The sequence below is a fragment of the Antennarius striatus genome, chromosome 15 (assembly GCF_040054535.1).
Source record: "Antennarius striatus isolate MH-2024 chromosome 15, ASM4005453v1, whole genome shotgun sequence".
Taxonomy (NCBI): Eukaryota; Metazoa; Chordata; class Actinopteri; order Lophiiformes; family Antennariidae; genus Antennarius; species Antennarius striatus.
In genome coordinates this window covers 20,857,083-20,876,605 of record NC_090790.1, presented here as the reverse complement: position 1 = coordinate 20,876,605, position 19,523 = coordinate 20,857,083, and the positions used below count along the sequence as shown (strand labels likewise).

Below are 19,523 nucleotides of genomic sequence, written 5' to 3'. Positions count from 1 at the left end.
TCATAAAACAAACGTATTTAAAGTCAACTTCCGCTCGCTGGCGGAAGGAGAACGACAACTGCGTTATGAAAAAAAACAAGCCGTCGAAGAAGAAAACGATGACGATTCGATGACGTAACCACATCCAGTCACGTGGCAGGAAGAAAGATGGCGGACTCGGGGATGAGCGTCAGGTAGGAGCGTTAGCGGCTAGCTGCAGTGAACGTGTTTTAAAGTCATTCGGTGGTTTTTATCACGGGTGGGGTTTTTTTATCACGGGTGGGGGTTCGTCCGCGGCGCGCGACCACTTCCCGTTGACAGTGACGTTTGTTCTGGACGTTTGTTTCGTCTGTGGAGTCTTAGCATAGCGCTAACCTAGCATAGCTAATGCTAGCATTTGCACGTTTGAATGGCTTCCGCCGCGCGGTTTGTGAGCTGCATGTCAACAGCTGACGTTAACGGACGTTAACGGGAGCTAATTGGTCGCTAAACCGAGAAGCTGGCGTGTGGGCTGCTAGCCAGCATTAGCATGGCTACGTAGTTGAACGTCTCCCGCAGCGGAACGTGTTTGGTTTGACGCTTCCGCCGGTTTGAGCGCGAGGAGGAGACATTAGCTTATTTTAGATTACTGTTACATTAATATTAGATTACTGTTACATTAATATTAGATTACTGTTACATTAATATTAGATTACTGTTACATTAATATTAGATTACTGTTACATTAATATTACATTACTGTTACATTAATATTACATTACTGTAACATTAATATTACATTACTGTTACATTAATATTAGATTACTGTTACATTAATATTAGATTACTGTTACATTAATATTAGATTACTGTTACATTAATATTAGATTACTGTTACATTAATATTAGATTACTGTTACATGACTGTTAGATTACTGTTACATTAATGTTAGATTACTGTCACATTAATATTACATTACTGTCACATTAATATTAGATTACTGTCACATTAATATTAGATTACTGTTACATTAATATTAGATTACTGTTACATTAATATTAGATTACTGTTACATTAATATTAGATTACTGTAACATTAATATTACATTACTGTAACATTAATATTAGATTACTGTTACATTAATATTAGATTACTGTTACATTAATATTAGATTACTGTTACATTACTGTTAGATTACTGTTACATTACTGTTAGATTACTGTTACATTACTGTTAGATTACTGTTACATTACTGTTAGATTACTGTTACATTAATATTAGATTACTGTTACATTAATATTAGATTACTGTTACATTAATATTACATTACTGTAACATTAATATTACATTACTGTAACATTAATATTAGATTACTGTTACATTAATATTAGATTACTGTAACATTAATTTTAGATTGCTGTTACATTACTATTAGATTGCTGTTACATTAATATTACATTACTGTAACATTAATATTAGATTACTGTTACATTAATATTAGATTACTGTTACATTAATATTAGATTACTGTTACATTAATATTAGATTACTGTTACATTAATATTAGATTACTGTTACATTAATATTACATTACTGTAACATTAATATTACATTACTGTAACATTAATATTAGATTACTGTTACATTAATATTAGATTACTGTAACATTAATTTTAGATTGCTGTTACATTACTATTAGATTGCTGTTACATTAATATTACATTACTGTAACATTAATATTAGATTACTGTTACATTAATATTAGATTACTGTTACATTAATATTAGATTACTGTTACATTAATATTAGATTACTGTTACATTAATATTAGATTACTGTTACATTAATATTAGATTACTGTTACATTAATATTAGATTACTGTTACATTAATATTACATTACTGTAACATTAATATTAGATTACTGTTACATTAATATTAGATTACTGTTACATTAATATTAGATTACTGTTACATTAATATTAGATTACTGTTACATTAATATTAGATTACTGTTACATTAATATTACATTACTGTTACATTAATATTACATTACTGTAACATTAATATTAGATTACTGTAACATTAATATTAGATTACTGTTACATTAATATTAGATTACTGTTACATTAATATTAGATTACTGTTACATTAATATTAGATTACTGTTACATTAATATTAGATTACTGTTACATTAATATTAGATTACTGTTACATGACTGTTAGATTACTGTTACATTAATGTTAGATTACTGTCACATTAATATTACATTACTGTCACATTAATATTAGATTACTGTCACATTAATATTAGATTACTGTTACATTAATATTAGATTACTGTTACATTAATATTAGATTACTGTTACATTAATATTAGATTACTGTAACATTAATATTACATTACTGTAACATTAATATTAGATTACTGTTACATTAATATTAGATTACTGTTACATTAATATTAGATTACTGTTACATTACTGTTAGATTACTGTTACATTACTGTTAGATTACTGTTACATTACTGTTAGATTACTGTTACATTACTGTTAGATTACTGTTACATTAATATTAGATTACTGTTACATTAATATTAGATTACTGTTACATTAATATTACATTACTGTAACATTAATATTACATTACTGTAACATTAATATTAGATTACTGTTACATTAATATTAGATTACTGTAACATTAATTTTAGATTGCTGTTACATTACTATTAGATTGCTGTTACATTAATATTACATTACTGTAACATTAATATTAGATTACTGTTACATTAATATTAGATTACTGTTACATTAATATTAGATTACTGTTACATTAATATTAGATTACTGTTACATTAATATTAGATTACTGTTACATTAATATTAGATTACTGTTACATTAATATTACATTACTGTAACATTAATATTACATTACTGTAACATTAATATTAGATTACTGTTACATTAATATTAGATTACTGTAACATTAATTTTAGATTGCTGTTACATTACTATTAGATTGCTGTTACATTAATATTACATTACTGTAACATTAATATTAGATTACTGTTACATTAATATTAGATTACTGTTACATTAATATTAGATTACTGTTACATTAATATTAGATTACTGTTACATTAATATTAGATTACTGTTACATTAATATTAGATTACTGTTACATTAATATTAGATTACTGTTACATTAATATTACATTACTGTTACATTAATATTACATTACTGTAACATTAATATTAGATTACTGTAACATTAATATTAGATTACTGTTACATTAATATTAGATTACTGTTACATTAATATTAGATTACTGTTACATTAATATTAGATTACTGTTACATTAATATTAGATTACTGTTACATTAATATTAGATTACTGTTACATGACTGTTAGATTACTGTTACATTAATGTTAGATTACTGTCACATTAATATTAGATTACTGTCACATTAATATTAGATTACTGTCACATTAATATTAGATTACTGTTACATTAATATTAGATTACTGTTACATTAATATTAGATTACTGTAACATTAATATTACATTACTGTAACATTAATATTAGATTACTGTTACATTAATATTAGATTACTGTTACATTAATATTAGATTACTGTTACATTAATATTAGATTACTGTTACATTACTGTTAGATTACTGTTACATTACTGTTAGATTACTGTTACATTACTGTTAGATTACTGTTACATTACTGTTAGATTACTGTTACATTAATATTAGATTACTGTTACATTAATATTAGATTACTGTTACATTAATATTAGATTACTGTTACATTAATATTACATTACTGTAACATTAATATTAGATTACTGTTACATTAATATTAGATTACTGTAACATTAATTTTAGATTGCTGTTACATTACTATTAGATTGCTGTTACATTAATATTAGATTACTGTAACATTAATATTAGATTACTGTTACATTAATATTAGATTACTGTTACATTACTGTTAGATTACTGTTACATTACTGTTAGATTACTGTTACATTACTGTTAGATTACTGTTACATTAATATTAGATTACTGTTACATTAATATTAGATTACTGTTACATTAATATTACATTACTGTAACATTAATATTACATTACTGTAACATTAATATTAGATTACTGTTACATTAATATTAGATTACTGTAACATTAATTTTAGATTGCTGTTACATTACTATTAGATTGCTGTTACATTAATATTACATTACTGTAACATTAATATTAGATTACTGTTACATTAATATTAGATTACTGTTACATTAATATTAGATTACTGTTACATTAATATTAGATTACTGTTACATTAATATTAGATTACTGTTACATTAATATTACATTACTGTAACATTAATATTACATTACTGTAACATTAATATTAGATTACTGTTACATTAATATTAGATTACTGTAACATTAATTTTAGATTGCTGTTACATTACTATTAGATTGCTGTTACATTAATATTACATTACTGTAACATTAATATTAGATTACTGTTACATTAATATTAGATTACTGTTACATTAATATTAGATTACTGTTACATTAATATTAGATTACTGTTACATTAATATTAGATTACTGTTACATTAATATTAGATTACTGTTACATTAATATTAGATTACTGTTACATTAATATTACATTACTGTAACATTAATATTAGATTACTGTAACATTAATATTAGATTACTGTTACATTAATATTAGATTACTGTTACATTAATATTAGATTACTGTTACATTAATATTAGATTACTGTTACATTAATATTAGATTACTGTTACATTAATATTACATTACTGTTACATTAATATTACATTACTGTAACATTAATATTAGATTACTGTAACATTAATATTAGATTACTGTTACATTAATATTAGATTACTGTTACATTAATATTAGATTACTGTTACATTAATATTAGATTACTGTTACATGACTGTTAGATTACTGTTACATTAATGTTAGATTACTGTCACATTAATATTACATTACTGTCACATTAATATTAGATTACTGTCACATTAATATTAGATTACTGTTACATTAATATTAGATTACTGTTACATTAATATTAGATTACTGTTACATTAATATTAGATTACTGTAACATTAATATTACATTACTGTAACATTAATATTAGATTACTGTTACATTAATATTAGATTACTGTTACATTAATATTAGATTACTGTTACATTACTGTTAGATTACTGTTACATTACTGTTAGATTACTGTTACATTACTGTTAGATTACTGTTACATTACTGTTAGATTACTGTTACATTAATATTAGATTACTGTTACATTAATATTAGATTACTGTTACATTAATATTACATTACTGTAACATTAATATTACATTACTGTAACATTAATATTAGATTACTGTTACATTAATATTAGATTACTGTAACATTACTATTAGATTGCTGTTACATTAATATTACATTACTGTAACATTAATATTAGATTACTGTTACATTAATATTAGATTACTGTTACATTAATATTAGATTACTGTTACATTAATATTAGATTACTGTTACATTAATATTAGATTACTGTTACATTAATATTAGATTACTGTTACATTAATATTACATTACTGTAACATTAATATTACATTACTGTAACATTAATATTAGATTACTGTTACATTAATATTAGATTACTGTAACATTAATTTTAGATTGCTGTTACATTACTATTAGATTGCTGTTACATTAATATTACATTACTGTAACATTAATATTAGATTACTGTTACATTAATATTAGATTACTGTTACATTAATATTAGATTACTGTTACATTAATATTAGATTACTGTTACATTAATATTACATTACTGTTACATTAATATTACATTACTGTAACATTAATATTAGATTACTGTAACATTAATATTAGATTACTGTTACATTAATATTAGATTACTGTTACATTAATATTAGATTACTGTTACATTAATATTAGATTACTGTTACATTAATATTAGATTACTGTTACATTAATATTAGATTACTGTTACATGACTGTTAGATTACTGTTACATTAATGTTAGATTACTGTCACATTAATATTAGATTACTGTCACATTAATATTAGATTACTGTCACATTAATATTAGATTACTGTTACATTAATATTAGATTACTGTTACATTAATATTAGATTACTGTAACATTAATATTACATTACTGTAACATTAATATTAGATTACTGTTACATTAATATTAGATTACTGTTACATTAATATTAGATTACTGTTACATTAATATTAGATTACTGTTACATTACTGTTAGATTACTGTTACATTACTGTTAGATTACTGTTACATTACTGTTAGATTACTGTTACATTACTGTTAGATTACTGTTACATTAATATTAGATTACTGTTACATTAATATTAGATTACTGTTACATTAATATTAGATTACTGTTACATTAATATTACATTACTGTAACATTAATATTAGATTACTGTTACATTAATATTAGATTACTGTAACATTAATTTTAGATTGCTGTTACATTACTATTAGATTGCTGTTACATTAATATTAGATTACTGTAACATTAATATTAGATTACTGTTACATTAATATTAGATTACTGTTACATTAATTTTAGATTGCTGTTACATTACTGTTGGATTACTGTTTTCAGTTAAAAGTTTTAAAAACTCCTTTCCAACTGGTTTGAATGAATCCATTAGTCCAGTGGGCCAACATAACGATTAGTGTGTTTCTATGAGCTTCACAATGTCACATGATTAAGAGCAGATCGATTGACTTATTGATTCCAAACTAATCAACACAAACACAAATCTTTAGCCACCAAATGAGATATTAAAAAAAGAACAGCTGATAAGTGTTTATTAATACTATCTCATGAAAAATCTACCTTACAAGTCAATTATGACTTTACTTGCCTCTACCCATGATTCTTTGCCTTTGTACCCATGATCCTTCCAGAAGCTGCCGGGAGCTGTGGACCATCCTGCTGGGACGGTCGGCTCTGCGAGAACCGGTATGAAGTCCCGTTTTTTGTTTTTCTCCACTGGTAGGGTGTGTGTTCAGCTCTGGTAGGGTGTGTGTTCAGCTCCGGTAGGGTGTGTGTTCAGCTCCGGTAGGGTGTGTGTTCAGCTCCGGTAGGGTGTGTGTTCAGCTCCGGTAGGGTGTGTGTTCACTGGGCTCAGGAGGTCGTGGGGTCAGACGCTACTCACGATGATATGTATGATGCAGGCCCACATCGAGGCGGAGCTGGAGAGGCACTGGGACCGCCTTCATCAAGGCCTCCATTACTACAAGCCCCCCAGGTAGAGCGGCGTGAGGTGAGCGTCCAGCAGCGGTTCTGCTGCAGCCCCCCAGGCTGACGTTCCCCTCTGTGTTTCAGCCCTTCTGCTGCTGCCAGGCTGAAGGAGAACAAAGAGGTGGCGGCGCCGCTGAAGGACCTGGCCCTGAGGATCAGTAAGCTGCTGGTAAGCGTGGAGACCGACTGTAATGCTGTTGCTGGGGCGATCACGACCTCACGCTCCAATGGTTTCAGGGTCTGGACGAGCAGCAGAGCGTGCAGCTCCTCCAGTGCTACCTGCAGGAGGACTACAGAGGAACCCGGGACTCCTTGAAGGTCCGGCTGTTCTCAATGTTTCAGGAAGTTGTTACGTGAGAGGCCTCCAGCTAACAGAGTCTTCCTCACAGGTTGTTCTGAAGGACGAGCGGCAGAGCCAGACGCTGCTGCTGAAGGTCGGTGCCGTCCGTCGGTGCTAACGTGTAGCCACAGTGCTGCTGACTCAGCATTAACAGCTGCCGTGTGTTCCTCCCAGATCGCTGACTACTACTACGACGAGCGCACCTGTCTGCTCAGGTGTGTCCTGCTCCTGCTGACCTACTTCCAGGATGAACGACATCCCTACCGGGTGAGGGGGGCGCACCCAGCAGGACGCCGTGGGTGCTGGTTGCTCCTCTAACCGGGTGTGTTCTGGTGCAGGCTGAATACAGTAACTGTGTCAACAAGCTGGAGAAGGACCTGGTCAGCAGATACCAGTCGCAGTTTGAGACGCTCTTCAAAGCAGAAGCTCCGACGTGGGAGACTCACGGGAACCTGATGGTGAGGACGGGTGGGTGTGCTTCACGCTGCTGACCCGCTCGGGTGTGACTGACTGTCTCCGTGCAGACGGAGCGGCAGGCGTCTCTGTGGTTCCTCCAGTGTCTGAGGGAGCAGTCGCTGCTGCTGGAGATCATCTTCCTGTACTACGCCTACTTCGAGATGAGCCCCCCTGACCTGCTGAGCTTCACCAAGATGTTCAAGGAGGAGGGCTTTGGCCTGCGGCAGACCAACCGACACCTGGTGGACAGGAGCATGGACGCCCTGGTGGAGCGGATCGGGTGAGAGCACAGCTTCCTGTGACATCATCGATTGGCAGCGTGACTGGAGCTGCTGGGGGGCCAAACTGTTCCTGACACCAGAACCTTCTGTGTGGTCTCCACCTGCAGATACCTGAGCTCCCTCATCCTGGTGGAGGGCATGGACATTGACTTCCTGCACAAGTGTGCCCTGGAGGACTGTCCAGAGCAACATCAGTTCTCAGGAGCCGCTGACATCATCAAGGTTTGGCCCGCCTCTAAACCCACACGGACGACCTGAGGTGACCTTTGACCTCAGCAGCCGTTCAGCGTCGTCTCCTCCTGGCAGGAGATGGACCAGCTGCTGCTGACGCTGGGCGACATCCCCCATCACGGGCCGGTGCTGCTGGCGTGGGTCCTGCTGAGACACACCCTGAGGCCGGACGAGTCCCCCCCGGTGGTGAGGAGGATCGGCAGCACGGCGCTGCAGCTGGAGGTCTTCAAGTACATGTCCACCATGCTGAGGGGCCTCGGGGCCTCCGGGAACAACGTAAGGAGGCAGCGCCTCACCACACCTGAAGCTCCACCTGCTTCACATGTGCTGTTGCTATGGTGATGTCCAGGCCCAAACGAGACGTGTTGTCTGGGTCATTATCACATCTCGCTTCAAAGCGGTGATGTGTTGTAATGTCAGTGTTCGTCTGTCCGTTAGTCCACCAAACATCTCCACAACCGTTCAGACAGATGAAACAAACACATTCCAGGCAGCAGAGGGGAGGAGAAGAGACGAAGAGCTTGAGAAAACCAGCTCAAAATATTATACACTCAGGAACTGAGGCGCCCTGAAGCTGAGGCGCCCTGAAGCTGAGGCGCCCTGAAGCTGAGGCGCCCTGAAGCTGAGGCGCCCCTGAAGCTGAGGCGCCCTGAAGCTGAGGCGCCCTGAAGCTGAGGTGCCCTGAAGCTGAGGCGCCCTGAAGCTGAGGCGCCCCTGAGGCTGAGGCGCCCCTGAGGCTGAGGCGCCCTGAAGCTGAGGCGCCCTGAAGCTGAGGCGCCCCTGAAGCTGAGGCGCCCCTGAAGCTGAGGCGCCCCTGAGGCTGAGGCGCCCTGAAGCTGAGGCGCCCTGAAGCTGAGGCGCCCCTGAAGCTGAGGCGCCCCTGAAGCTGAGGCGCCCCTGAAGCTGAGGCGCCCTGAAGCTGAGGCGCCCTGAAGCTGAGGCGCCCCTGAGGCTGAGGCGCCCCTGAAGCTGAGGCGCCCTGAAGCTGAGGCGCCCTGAAGCTGAGGCGCCCCTGAAGCTGAGGCGCCCTGAAGCTGAGGCGTCTCAGCGCTGCTGGGGGACAGGGAGGCGGGGCTGACCCTCGTGTGGTGGTGATCACTAGTCGTGTGTTTGTTGCAGTGCACGGCGAGCACCGCCAAGATGTGCGTCTACGGCCTGCTGTCGTTCGTCATGACCTCGTTTGAAGAAGAAAGCCTTCAGGTACGGAGCAGCTTTTATTGGGGGGGGTTGTTGGTGTGTTTTTACGAGCTGCTCACGCTCCCGACCCGGCGACAGAGTGGCGGCGTGGCGACGCCCTGCTCCCACCTGATCGACGCCGCCTGCGAGGTGCTCTCCGCCCCCAGCCTGGCTGAAGTCTTCTGGGAAATGGTGAGAAACGGACGCGACAGGAGGTTTGTTCCGGCGTGGGGGGGCTGACGACGGGTCCGTTTGCGCTCCAGAAGCCGGACATGGGGCTGGGGGTGATCCTGGACAGCGCCGTGGGGACGTTCCCCCACCAGATCGGCCCCCTGCTGCAGCTCCTCACTGCCCTGCTGTCCAACAAGTCCACCGTCAAGAAGGTGTACAACTTCCTGGACAAGATGTCCTTCTACACGCAGGCCCTCCCCCACAGGCCCCCCGACGTGGTCGCCAAGGACGACGGCACGCTGTGGAGGAGGCAGACGCCCAAACTCCTCTACCCCCTGGGTGAGCCCCCGTCACGCCAGACCCCCGGGTCAGGCCCTCACGTGCTCCTGACACATCTCCTGTGACCCCCAGGCTCCGGGCAGGCCAACCTGTGGATGCCCCAGGGCATTCTGGGTCAGGTGGTGGCGGGGGGCGAGCAGGGCTACGTGGTTCGCTGGGACTTCTCCTACAGCGCCTGGACGCTGTTCACCTGTGAGGTGGAGATGCTGCTGCACGTGGTGTCCACCGCAGGTGTGTGTGTGTGTCTGTGTGTGTGTGTGTGTGTGTGTGTGTGTGTGTGTGTGTGTGTGTGTCTGTGTGTGTGTGTGTGTGTGTCTGTGTGTGTGTGTCTGTGTGTGTGTGTGTGTCTGTGTGTGTGTGTGTGTGTCTGTGTGTGTGTGTGTGTGTCTGTGTGTGTGTCTGTGTGTGTGTGTGTGTGTGTGTGTGTGTCTGTGTGTGTGTGTGTGTCTGTGTGTCTGTGTGTGTGTGTCTGTGTGTGTGTGTGTGTCTGTGTGTGTGTGTCTGTGTGTGTGTGTGTGTGTGTGTGTGTGTGTGTGTGTGTCTGTGTGTGTGTGTGTGTGTGTCTGTGTGTGTGTGTCTGTGTGTGTGTGTGTGTGTGTCTGTGTGTGTGTGTGTGTGTCTGTGTGTGTGTCTGTGTGTGTGTCTGTGTGTGTGTCTGTGTGTGTGTGTGTGTGTCTGTGTGTGTGTCTGTGTGTGTGTGTGTGTGTCTGTGTGTGTGTGTGTGTGTGTGTGTCTGTGTGTGTGTCTGTGTGTGTGTCTGTGTGTGTGTCTGTGTGTGTGTCTGTGTGTGTGTGTGTGTGTGTGTGTCTGTGTGTGTGTGTGTGTGTCTGTGTGTGTGTGTGTGTGTGTGTGTCTGTGTGTGTGTGTGTGTGTCTGTGTGTGTGTGTGTGTGTGTGTGTGTCTGTGTGTGTGTTCCTCACCCTGTCCCCCCTCCTGCCCAGACGTGGTCGCCCACTGCGCCCGTGTGAAGCCCATCCTGGACCTGATCCACCGGATCCTGACCACCGATTGGACGGTGTCCGACTGCCTGCTGCCGCTGACGTCACGCATCTACCTGCTGCTCCAGAGGTAAGTGAGGCTCCGCCCCCCTCCAGGCGTGGGCGTCTGGTTCTGACCCGTCTGTCCTCCAGGCTGACATCCGTCATCTGCCCCCCGGTGGACGTCATCGCCTCCTGCGTGAGCTGCCTGTCCGTGCTGGCTGCCAGGACGCCTGGCAAGGTGTGTGTGTGTGTGTGTGTGTGTGTGTGTGTGTGTGTGTGTGAGTTCAGGGGGCGTGGCCTCACCTGTGTGTCGTGTCCAGGTGTGGTCCAGCCTGCAGCACACGGGCTTCCTGCCCTTCGCCTCCACGCCTCTGACCAGCATGGCTCAGTGCTCCAGGTAGGACCGCCTGCAGCGGGCGCCGCTCACACACACACACACACACACACACACGCTCACACACACTCACACACACACACACACACGCTCACACACACTCACACACACACACACACACACACTCACACACACACACGCTCACACACACTCACACACACACACTCACACACACACACACACACACACACACACACGCTCACACACACTCACACACACTCACACACACACACACACACACACACACACACACACACACACACACACACTGTCACTTCCTGTGCAGTGCCGAGGGGATGAAGGCAGGTAACTACGGCAACCTGCTGGTCCAGATGGAGCAGCCGGGGGGGGAGTACGCCGTGACCGTGGCCTTCCTGCGCCTCATCACCACTCTGGTCAAGGTAGGCTCCCCTCCTCCAGACGGGCTACACCCCGGGCCCGGCGCCGGCGCCGCTCACCTGTTCTGTGTCTGCAGGGGCAGCTGGGCAGCACCCAGAGCCGGGGGCTGGTGCCCTGCGTGCTGCTGGTGCTGAAGGAGATGCTGCCCACCTACCACAAGTGGCGCTACAACACCTACGGCGTCAGGGAGAGGATAGGTGAGTCCCGGCTCCGCCCCCCCCGGCCCGTGGGTCGCCGTCACTCTGACGCCGCCGCTGCTTCCTGTCGCTGCAGGGTGTCTCATCCTGGAGCTGATCCACGCCATCCTGAACCTGAGCCCCGAGGGCGAGGACCCGGGCAGGTAGGGGGGGTCCACCGATCCATTATGGACAAGATCAATGAACCTGATCGTAACCCAATCGATCTGATCCTACTCCGATTGGCTCCCCTGCAGCGCCCCCACCCTGCAGTCGCTGTGCATCTACAGCCTGGCCAACACGGAGGCGGGGCAGGCCGTGGTGGACATCATGGGGGTGGGCGTGGACACCATCGATGTGGTGCTGGCGGCGCAGCCCAGCAGGTGAGATGTCACGCCCTCTGGTGCCCCCCCCCCCTCCGTCCTGTCTAAACGCACCCCCCCTCCCCCCCAGCTGTGGCTCTGAAGGCCCAGGGCAGATCCTGATCCAGACGGTGAAGCTGGCGTTCTCCGTCACCAACAACGCCATCCGCCTGAAGCCGCCGTCGGACGCCGCGTCGCCGTTGGAGACGGCGCTGACCCAACACGGGGGCCAGGGGGGGAACCTGATCGCCGTCCTGGCCAAGTACATCTACCACAAACACGACCCGGCGCTGCCGCGGCTCGCCATCCAGCTGCTGAAGAGGCTCGCCACGGTGAGACCCCGCCCCCCACCGCTGACGGGTACGTCCGGTCAGTCCGCTGACTGCTGTCCCCACCCCCTCAGGTGGCGCCCATGTCCGTGTACGCCTGCCTGGGGGGCGACGCCGCCGCCATCAGGGACGCCTTCCTGACGCGGCTGCAGAGCCGCACCGAGGACCTGAGGATCAAAGTGATGATCCTGGAGTTCCTCACCGTCGCCGTGGAGACGCAGCCCGGCCTCATCGAGCTCTTCCTCCACCTGGAGGCCACGGACGGCGAGGAGGGGTCGAAGGTGAGCGGCGCGTCCGGGGCCGGCCCCCGCGGCCCGCCCGCATCTCACCCCGCTGTCCCGCCCCAGGATTTCCTGCTGGGGGAGTGGAGCTGCCTGCACCTGGTCCTGGACCTGATGGACTCCCAGCAGCAGGGCCGCTACTGGTGCCCCCCCCTGCTGCACCGCGCCGCCCTCGCCTTCCTGCTCGCCCTCTGGCAGGACCGCAGGGACAGCGCCATCGCCGTGCTGCGCAGGAAGTGTGTGTCACACACACACAGTAACACACACACACACACAGTAACACACACACAGTAACACACACACAGTAACACACACACACACAGTAACACACACACACACACACAGTAACACACACACACACACACACACACACACACACACACACAGTAACACACACACACACACACAGTAACACACACACACAGTAACACACACACACACACACAGTAACACACACACAGTAACACACACACAGTAACACACACACACACACACACAGTAACACACACTCTCGTGTCTCCTCAGGGAGCGTTTCTGGGACAACCTGATCACCCCTCTTTTCGGGACGCTCGCCCCCCCATCAGACACCACAGAGGTAGGCCCCGCCCCTTCCATCAGGTGTCTCCAGGATGTGTTTTAGTCTGACGTGTCCCCCCCGGCCCCCCAGCCCTGCGTTCTGGAGACGTGTGCGTTGGTGATGAAGATCGTGGGCCTGGAGATCTTCTACGTGGTCAGGTGACCCCTCCCGGCCCGGCGGTCCAATCACACGCGTGGACCAGCCGTCACATGATGTCACCTGTGTGTTCCAGCGGCTCCCTGGAGACGTCCCTGAGGGAGGGGCTGCGGCGGCTGGCGGGGGCGCGGCGCTACGAGTTCTGGTCTCAGTATGTGAGGGCGGCGGTGGAGGGCGTGGCCAAGAGGGAGGAGGAGGGCTTCTGCTGCTTCCAGGAGACGCAGATGCTGATCTCCGCCTGGAGGATGCTCCTCATCCTCTCCACCAGTCACGTATGTTCACACACGTCTAGACCCTCTCCGGCCCCGCCCCCCGACCCCTGACCTATGGTGTGCTTCCAGAGCGACGTGATGCAGCTGACGGATGACGCCACCAAGCTGAAGCTGTTCACGGACGTCCTGGAGGCCACCAGAGCCGCCGTGAGTCGCCTCAGACGCACTTCCTGTCCCCGCCCTCTCGCCTGCGCGTTCTAGCGACCCATTTCCTGTCTTGCAGCTGACCACGCCCACGTCGGTGGCGTGTCTGCGCCTGGGATCCATGATGGCCACGCTGCTGCTGGTCCTGTTGAAGCAGTGGAGGAGGTGTGGCCTCCGACAGCGGGTGTGTCCTCTGTGCATGGCTCCGCCCAACTCCTCCGTCTGCTTCCTGTCTGCAGCGTGGTGTCCGCGGCCCCCGACGTGCTGGCCCCCCTGGCCCTGATCCTGGAGAGCGTCCTGCAGGCCGACCAGCAGATGATGGACCGGACCAAAGCCAAGATCTTCTCCGCCCTCATCTCAGTCCTGCAGATCCAGGGTCTGAACGGTACGGAGGAGCTCTCCCCTCGGGTGTCTGTCGGGTTCCCCTCGGGTGTCTGTCGGGTTCCCCTCGGGTGTCTGTCGGGTTCCCCTCGGGTGTCTGTCGGGTTCCCCTCGGGTGTCTGTTGGGTTCCCCTCGGGTGTCTGTCGGGTTCCCCTCGGGTGTCTGTCGGGTTCCCCTCGGGTGTCTGTCGGGTTCCCCTCGGGTGTCTGTCGGGTTCCCCTCGGGTGTCTGTCGGGTTCCCCTCGGGTGTCTGTCGGGTTCCCCTCGGGTGTCTGTCGGGTTCCCCTCGGGTGTCTGTTGGGTTCCCGTCGGGTGTCTGTTGGGTTCCCGTCGGGTTCCCGTCGGGTTCCTGTTGGTGTGCTCTGGGTAACTCCTCTGTCTGGCCACCAGGGGGAGACATTTCCCAGCTGCCCCAGCTGCTGCTGTCGGTGTGTGAGACGGTGAAGGACGAAGCCCTGCGGTTGGTCGACAGCACGCGTCACATGACCCAGACGGGGGAGGTGGGGGAGGACGAGGACAGCATGGAGACGGACTCCCCCCGCGGGCCGCAGAAGGACCAGCGTGATGGGGTGGGCGGGGCGTGGGGCGTGTGGCGGGGAGTGTCAGAGGGCGGGGCTGACCCTGCTCCTGTCCCCAGGTGTGCGTGCTGGCGCTGCACCTGGCCAAGGAGCTGTGCCGCAGCGACGAGGACGAGCACTGGGTGTCGGTCCTGGGGAGGGTCCCGGTCCTGCCGGCGGTGCTGAACGGCGTGGAGCTCAGCCTGCGCTCCAGACACAACCTGTACTTCACCGAGGCGGCGCTGCACCTGCTGCTGACGCTGGCTCGTAGCCCCCAGGTGACGCCCCCCACTGACAGGGAGGAGTATCACCCCCCGATGTCAGAGCGACTGAACTGAGTGTAACCTGCTGGTGCCTCCCTCGTCCTCCAGGGGGCAGCAGCGGTCGCTGGGGCAGGAATCATCCAGACCATCTGCCTCCCTCTGCTGAGCGTCTACGAGGGCTCGTCCAACGGGGCGTCACAGGTGAATAAAACAGAAAGCGCCTCCTGGGGGGGTTCCATCCACACAACAACACCACCCCTCCGTGTCCACGTGCAGAGCTTCTCCAGGAAGTCCCAGGACGCCGCCTGCTGGCCCGGCGTGTACCGCCTCTGCCTGTCCCTGATGGAGAGTCTGCTGAAGACGCTGCGCCACAACTTCATCCACCAGGCCCTGGACTTCGTGGGGGTCCATCAGGAACGCATCCTGCAGGTACGAGTGCTGAGAACTGTGGGTATGAGAACATGAGAACGGGCGCTACGGGCGTGAGAACGGGCGCTACGGGCGTGAGAACGTGCGCTACGGGCGTGAGAACGGGCGCTACGGGCGTGAGAACGGGCGCTACGGGCGTGAGAACGTGCGCTACGGGCGTGAGAACGGGCGCTACGGGCGTGAGAACGGGCGCTACGGGCGTGAGAACGGGCGCTACGGGCGTGAGAACGGGCGCTACGGGCGTGAGAACGTGCGCTACGGGCGTGAGAACGTGCGCTACGGGCGTGAGAACGGGCGCTACGGGCGTGAGAACGGGCGCTACGGGCGTGAGAACGGGCGCTACGGGCGTGAGAACGGGCGCTACGGGCGTGAGAACGGGCGCCTCGGGCATGAGAACGTGAGAACGGGCGCTACGGACGTGAGAACGTGCGCTACGGGCGTGAGAACGGGCGCTACGGGCGTGAGAACGTGCGCTACGGGCGTGAGAACGGGCGCTACGGGCGTGAGAACGGGCGCTACGGGCGTGAGAACGGGCGCTACGGGCGTGAGAACGTGCGCTACGGGCGTGAGAACGTGCGCTACGGGCGTGAGAACGGGCGCTACGGGCGTGAGAACGGGCGCTACGGGCGTGAGAACGGGTGTGAGAACGTGAGAACGTGCGCTACGGGCGTGAGAACGTGCGCTACGGGCGTGAGAACGTGCGCTACGGGCGTGAGAACGTGCGCTACGGGCGTGAGAACGTGCGCTACGGGCGTGAGAACGTGCGCTACGGGCGTGAGAACGGGCGCTACGGGCCTGAGAACGGGCGCTACGGGCGTGAGAACGTGCGCTACGGGCGTGAGAACGTGCGCTACGGGCGTGAGAACGTGCGCTACGGGCGTGAGAACGTGCGCTACGGGCGTGAGAACGTGCGCTACGGGCCGAAGTGTCCTCAGTGGGCGGGGTCCCGCTGAAGGAGCCCTCTGATTGGTGGTCCCCCCAGTGCCTGACGGCGGTGCGCAGCGTCCAGAGCCTGTCCTGTCTGGACGAGGCCGACCACACGGTGGGCTTCCTGCTGCAGATCTCCAGCTTCTGTCAGGACTGGCAGTTCCACCTCCCCCAGCTGCTGAGGGACGTCCAGGTGAGTCCAGGGGACCGGGGGGTCCGTCGGGGGGGGTCCCGGCCGTCACTCACCCAGCGTGTTCCTCACAGGTGAACCTGTGCTACCTGTGCCAGACCTGCACCTACCTGCTTCATGGCAAGAAGATGCTGCACCACTACCTCCAGGTCAGGCCCCCCGCCCCCCATCGCTGCTGCTGCTGCAGGTCCCCTAATGCTCTGATGGTTCTAGGCTAAGAATGGAGACACGCTGCCCCCCGCCCACCTTCCAAAGACACAGCGGCCCCCCCAGCCTCTGTCCAAAGAGGCGGGCGGCGAGCGGGAGGAGGCGGAACAGAAGGCGGTACTCGCCGTCCAGTGCAGCCTGCTGAAGATCCTCAGCAAGACCCTGGCCACGCTGCAGCACTTCACCCCCGACTGCTGCCAGATCCTCGTGGACCAGGTGTGTGTCCCCCCCCAGACCTGCAGAGCCCTGACCCCCCCGTTCCGCTAACGCTGTGTGTCTCTCAGACCATGGACCTGGCGGAGTACAGCACCCTGTTTGTGCTCAGCTTCACCACCCCCGCCTTCGAGCCTGACGTGGCCCCCTCCTTTGGAACCCTGCTGGCCACCATCAACGTGGCCCTGAGCATGTTGGGCGAGGTAGGAGCGGACCCCCCCGCCCCCGGTGAGTACCTCCTGCTGAGGCGACGCCATTCAACACGACTGTCTGGTTCCAGGTGGAGAAGAAGAAAGAACCCGTCGCCCTGAGCATCGCAGCGCTGGCCTCGTCCGAGGAGGTCCAGGTCCTGAAGTGAGTCAGGGGGGTGGCTCAGGTCTGGGGGGGCTGTGACCTCCAGCTCGGGGCTGGGGGGGCTGTGACCTCCAGCTCGGGGCTGGGGGGGCTGTGACCTCCAGCTCAGGTCTGGGGGGGCTGTAACCTCCAGCTCAGGTCTGGGGGGGCTGTGACCTCCAGCTCGGGGCTGGGGGGTTGTGCTCTCCTCTCATGGGGGTGTCTGTCCTGCAGGTCTCTGCTGATGTTCACCATGGAGAACTGTTTCTACGTCCTGGTCTCCCAGGCGGCCCGGTGCCTCAAGGATCCTTCCGTCGTCCCTCGAGACAAGCAGAGGCTGAAGCAGGAGCTGAGCTCTGAGCTGGTGAGTCTGAAGCTCCGCCCCCGGCCGCCGCCCACACAGGAAGTTGTTCCCCAGCTGACTGCGGTCCGTTCCTCCCCCCAGAGCACGCTCCTCTCCAGCCTGTCCCGCCACTTCCGCAGGGGCTCGCCGTCGTCTCCGGCCGGCGCCATTCTGCCCCCATCCCAGAAGCCCCCGACGCCAGGCTCCAAGGCGGGCCCCGAAGGCCAGGAGCCCTTCATCCAGCTGGTGCAGGCCTTCATCAGGCTGGTGCAGCGATGAGGGGACGTCCACGCGCCCTTTGACCCCCCAGCAGCTGATGAAGAGCGTTTCCTCAGACCTAGTTTTATAGGTCATGTATACGTGGACACGTTTCAGGGGCCTCTTTGGAACAGCCATGCCTCATCGCCTCTATTTTCTTACAGCATGCTGATATTTGTACTCTAACGTCTTTCACCAATAAAGGGACTTTTGTACCAAAGGTGGAGTCAAACATTCTCAACTAAAATTTGCAAATAAATCCACCCTAAACAAGAAAAAAATAGGAAATGAGCTGGAAAAATTATGTCGAATGAGTAAAAATTTGGAAAAATGAGGTATAAAATGTAGATCGAAGGAGAAAAAAGGGAAAATGAGGTACAATGAGTAAAAAAATTTAGGAAAATGAGGTGGAATGAGTAAAGACATTTGGGTAAAATGTAGAAAATTTATTGGAAATATGAATTATCGTAAGTAGAAAAATTGGAAAAATGAGGTAGAATGATTAAAATAGGAAAATTAGGTGGAAGGACTTTTAAAAAATTGGAAAAAGGTAGAAAATGTATTGGAAAAATGAATGAGAAAAAAATTTGGAAAAATGAGGTAGAATAAGAAAAAAATGAGGTAGAATGAGTAAAAAAAATTGGGAAAATGAGGTAGAGTAAAAAAAATTGTGAAAAGGTAAAAAAAAGTATTGGGAAGATGAGGTAGACTAAGGAAAAATGAAAAGGTAGAATGAGTAATAACATTTTGGGAAAATGAGGTAGAGTGAGTAAAAAAATTGGTAAAATGTAGAAAATTTATTAGAAAAATGAGACTAAAAAATGAGGTAGTCTGAGTTAAAAAAAATCAGGGGAAATGAGGTAGAAAAATTTATCGGAAAAATGAATGAGAAAAAACATTGGAAAAATGAGGTAGAATAAGAAAAAATGAGGTAGAATGAGTTAAAAAAAATTGGAAAAATGAGGTAGAATGAGTAAAAATGAATTCGGAAAATGTAGAAAATTTATTGGAAAAATGAGGTAG

General features: G+C 47.4%; 1 protein-coding gene across 1 annotated transcript; it reads left to right on the top strand.

Moving 5' to 3' along the window:
• Nucleotides 1-105: 105 nt before the first annotated feature.
• On the top strand, nucleotides 106-18,714 carry nup188 (nucleoporin 188). Its single transcript, XM_068335285.1, has 42 exons — nucleotides 106-173; nucleotides 6,998-7,052; nucleotides 7,268-7,341; nucleotides 7,419-7,503; nucleotides 7,572-7,652; nucleotides 7,724-7,768; nucleotides 7,849-7,941; nucleotides 8,013-8,132; nucleotides 8,199-8,410; nucleotides 8,519-8,633; nucleotides 8,718-8,918; nucleotides 9,762-9,842; nucleotides 9,918-10,010; nucleotides 10,082-10,328; nucleotides 10,401-10,559; nucleotides 11,270-11,396; nucleotides 11,459-11,546; nucleotides 11,629-11,705; nucleotides 11,989-12,103; nucleotides 12,178-12,298; nucleotides 12,375-12,441; nucleotides 12,535-12,660; nucleotides 12,731-12,971; nucleotides 13,043-13,249; nucleotides 13,316-13,485; nucleotides 13,775-13,844; nucleotides 13,917-13,984; nucleotides 14,059-14,254; nucleotides 14,324-14,401; nucleotides 14,478-14,563; nucleotides 14,638-14,783; nucleotides 15,171-15,349; nucleotides 15,418-15,615; nucleotides 15,709-15,801; nucleotides 15,877-16,029; nucleotides 17,012-17,149; nucleotides 17,221-17,295; nucleotides 17,360-17,569; nucleotides 17,638-17,769; nucleotides 17,847-17,920; nucleotides 18,134-18,263; nucleotides 18,345-18,714. Exons 1-42 carry the CDS (start codon nucleotides 148-150, stop codon nucleotides 18,519-18,521), a joined length of 5,229 nt encoding a protein of 1,742 aa, XP_068191386.1. The 5' UTR covers nucleotides 106-147; the 3' UTR covers nucleotides 18,522-18,714.
• The last annotated feature ends 809 nt before the right edge of the window (nucleotides 18,715-19,523 follow it).